This window comes from Corylus avellana, chromosome ca3 (genome assembly GCF_901000735.1).
Source record: "Corylus avellana chromosome ca3, CavTom2PMs-1.0".
Lineage (NCBI taxonomy): Eukaryota > Viridiplantae > Streptophyta > Magnoliopsida > Fagales > Betulaceae > Corylus > Corylus avellana.
The window spans coordinates 16,522,257-16,525,958 of NC_081543.1; the positions used below are offsets into that span (position 1 = coordinate 16,522,257).

The following is a 3,702-nucleotide window of genomic DNA, read 5'->3' on the forward strand; positions in this document are numbered from 1 at the left end:
TTTTACAAGCTGCGACAAATGCTATTTGATATTATATTTTTATGATAACATTCTGTCTTTTAATGCTGCCTCATCTGAATTTTACAGGATGAGTTTGAGTCGTTATGTCTTGAAACACAGGTATTCATTTTATTGTTATCTCTGCTGTTATCTTCTCTTTTTTTCTGAATTATGTCATGTGGATTTCAGAAGTGAAGTTTATCTATTCTTTAATAAGAGAAAAGGAAATCATAATTGATGGGTGTTATATTGATGCGGGAGGCTCACACATGAGGGAGGGATTTGATGCAAGTGTTAAGTCCTACTTTGAAAAGGCAAAGAAAGAAAGTATTTGATATATATTAGTGAGTCCAAGCCTAGAAACTCAAGCTTTTAAGTTGAAGTGGTATCTCAATATTTGTATTAATGGGCTCTTAGTTTAGCCCCTAAGCATCTCTCTTCCCCAAAAGCATGTATCAAGGACACCAGACACTCCTCTCACACTTCACATCAGAACTCTTTATAGAACCTAGCTGAAGAAACAAATATTATAGAAAAAAGTAATAGTTTTAAATTTGGGCAACATACAGGAAAAATATAAGGGTGTGCATAGGAGGTGGCTGAGGTGGAAATCCACTTTCTGTCTCCACCACTATCAAATTCACATTATCGCTAATTCGACAATGGTTGGTTTTTTTGTTGAAACTTTAACTTCGCTTTTTTTTTTTTTTTTTTAAAATTTAAAAAATGACAACTGTCACATTATTGGCACTTCACTTCAACAACCCTTTGCTTTTTGATGTGCCCTGGTTGCTTGCACAACACTTAGGGTATACAAATTGAATTGGTCGGCATGGCAACACATATGGTTATATACCTAGTTTCCTCTGATGTAGTGGTACATTGGCATTCACTCCTCAGGTTATCTATGTGTGTCACCTTGCTCATGGTTTTACTTTATGCTAGTATGTTTCTTACGTCATTTCATTCCAGTTGGTCTTGTCATGTTAAGTTTACATCTACATGCAGGTGGGAGCTACTCTAGATTCTGTAGAGCTACTTGTGGAAGAACAAGTTCTGGACCCATTATTTTTGAATAAGTAGGTATCTTTTAGTTTCTGATTGATGTGCATTCAAATATATGGTTGGTTGGCTGGTGAAATTGCTGAGAACAACTAGATAGATATTATTATTATATGGTCATGTACTATTTGTTGCAACTATACTTCGACCCTTCCTCTCAATCTGGATGTCTGTGGAACCTTCGAGCATATGTATTGGTATACATATATAAGTAATGGAACCGTCAAAATCTTTCAATAGCAAAGAATTTAGCAATTTATAAACCATCAAAGCATTCCTACTTAATCATATTCTATCTAGGGCCTCTTTAAACCTGCCTTTTCTGCTTTGCAAAAATTGAAAACCAGTAGTTGTCTGAAACCTTAGTAGAACGTATGTTATTAGCAGTTTATACTTTATAATGGAGTGACAACAGTGCCTTCAAAAGAATACATGAGGACTGTGCATCAGCAATACGTTATGCTGGTTAGAATGGAATTAGATTTTTCTTTGATCTACTTGCATTACGTTATTCATTTTGATTATAGGGTGCCTGATAATGTGGTCATATCATTTCAAATGAGTATTGCAGGACCAACGTAATGGATGTTGCTCAAAATCTTTCAACAGCAAAGAATAATGAGATCCAATTCTTGACGGGTATGCTGGGTATGGTGAGTAACATCAAAGCTGCATTCTTTCTCCATTTCATCTCAGGGTAGATCACTTTACTTATAGGCACAATTGTCACTTGTCAGTATTTGTGGAAGTGATAGAATCATCTATCTTCATTGGTTGAAGAGGCTGTAGGTCAGTGGCTTAGGTTAAGTCATTTATTGTCTCTGTTTTTACCCCTTTCTGATCAGGACGAACCTGTATATATCTTAGATTAAAATCTGCTCCAAAGGGGAAGGTGGTTAGTCCATAAATATGATTGACCGCTAAATTTGTAGAATTAGATGTGTGCATTGTGGATGAATGTTTAATTGGGGCATTTTTCAAAGAAAGTAGCTAATATGGTCAAACATATGTCATAGGTGAGTCATGGCTGCTGTGGTCAGTTGAGGGAAGAAACTAATGAAGGATCAGAAAGACCTTTTTGCTCCATCTGAAGGAAAATTTACACTTAAATTAGGTTTTCTTCTCTTTTCAGGATTGCTCTTTTCCTTTCTATTCTTTTTTTTTTTTTTTTTTTGTTCTCTCTCTCACTCTCTTAGAGGGTGGACTTTGCACCATCATCCCTAAGTTGCTTACACCGATGTTTTAAAACCCAGCTCTGATCAAGAAAAAAAAGGAAGAAAAAAAAAGGGGCTCTGACAGGCCTTAGTTCTGGTTTGATCGAAGCTATTCGTATTTTTTTGGGGGGGGTCAAATCCTAGGTTGACCTGTGTTAACTTGCGGTCAATTGCCAACCTTTCTGAACAGCTCACCGGTTATGTGATGCAGTTCAGGTTCTTGACCTGCTATAAATTTTGGCAAAGCATTCAGGAAGGCTTGAAACTCAAGATCATATAGTCATGAAAGCACCGCTAATAGAAGAATTTTGGCGTTTTGGGTATTTGCCGTTTAGGTAAAAACTCCCATTAGGCCATGCCTGGTCACTTGCATTCTTTCTAGATATTCTATATTATCTTGTTTTTCGCTAGTCAGGCCATCCTTATAGGTCTTTGTTTCCTTTGCCGTATTTTTGTTTCCTTTCATTTGGTTTTGTTTTTCCCAGTTTTCCTCTTAAAGTAGAGAAACAGTGAAGGATTGAAAATCCATCAAGTAATAGTTACAGACTCATTATTTTCCCCTTTCATACTTGATCTTGTTAATAATTTTATAGGGCTCTTTAAAACATAGGTCACGATATTGCTGCTCCTTCGGCTGCTCAGCAACATTCGTTCAATTCAATTTAGAGTTGAGTTGAATTTTTGCTACCACGAACTAGAAATTTTGCCAAGAGAAAGTATCATATGTGCTAACTTCTCTGGTTAACTCTTCTGCATGATGAACAAAAACAAAAACAAAACACATACACCAAAGAAGAAAAACTTGACAGAAAGTACAGTACTGTTTCAATGCTATTGTTCTTTTATTTTGCTTTCTGAGTAAGAAAAATGAACATAAAGTAGTGGTTCAGTGACTTCACACCTTATTATTTATTAGGCTGAGGAGCAGAATAGCCTTATCCGCGCTCGTGTTGAAAGCCTTAAGCAAGGAATGCAAGATGCCTCGGGCATTGCAGATGCCGTACACAAGGTGCAAATTTTTGTTTCTCTAGCTTTCCATTTCTCCCCTTCCCCTTCCCTCCTCCCCCAACCTAAAAAGAAAGGAAAAAAAGAATTAAATTTGTCGTGATGAGTGTTTGATGCTTTGATTAAATTGGTTTTTATCATGCTAATTCGCAGCTAAGATGCAGGAGTGTAAGTTACGGGAGCTGCGACAGCAATGCAATCCATGATGCGTAATGTGGTAGATTTCTCCCATTTATGTGCATCTTGTGTTTGTCATTTTATTTTATTCACAATCAGAATTTCACTGGTTGCTAATTGTAATACTTGTTTTAGCATGTCTAGAAGCTCATTTATAGCTCTCAAGAATTCTTGTTGTTGGACGTTTTTCTGTCATTTTGAAGAAATTGAGAAATTGTTTCTATTGCTCTTATGTTGATGTTTT

The 3,702-nt window shown here is 36.3% G+C and overlaps 1 protein-coding gene across 2 annotated transcripts; it reads left to right on the plus strand.

Moving 5' to 3' along the window:
* The first annotated feature begins 68 nt into the window (after positions 1 to 68).
* LOC132173304 (uncharacterized) lies at positions 69 to 3,702 on the plus strand. 2 transcript variants are annotated; one of them, XR_009439303.1, is made up of 5 exons: positions 69 to 120; positions 1,009 to 1,079; positions 1,634 to 1,715; positions 3,193 to 3,285; positions 3,435 to 3,702. XR_009439303.1 is itself a non-coding variant. In XM_059584759.1 (4 exons), the coding sequence occupies exons 1-4, from the start codon at positions 1,003 to 1,005 to the stop codon at positions 3,492 to 3,494; spliced, it is 312 nt and encodes a 103-aa protein (XP_059440742.1). In that variant the 5' UTR covers positions 752 to 1,002; the 3' UTR covers positions 3,495 to 3,702. The 2 variants fall into 2 exon arrangements, 1 of the variants encoding a protein (XP_059440742.1); XM_059584759.1 differs by lacking the exon at positions 69 to 120 and having other exon boundaries at positions 752 to 1,079.

Coding starts and splice junctions, on each gene's coding strand:
- LOC132173304 (XM_059584759.1), top strand. CDS start 1,003: ATGCAGGTGGGAGCTACTCTAGATTCTGTAGAGCTACTTGTGGAAGAA. Junction 1,080..1,633: donor GACCCATTATTTTTGAATAA/GTAGGTATCTTT, acceptor TGAGTATTGCAG/GACCAACGTAATGGATGTTG. Junction 1,716..3,192: donor TGACGGGTATGCTGGGTATG/GTGAGTAACATC, acceptor ATTATTTATTAG/GCTGAGGAGCAGAATAGCCT.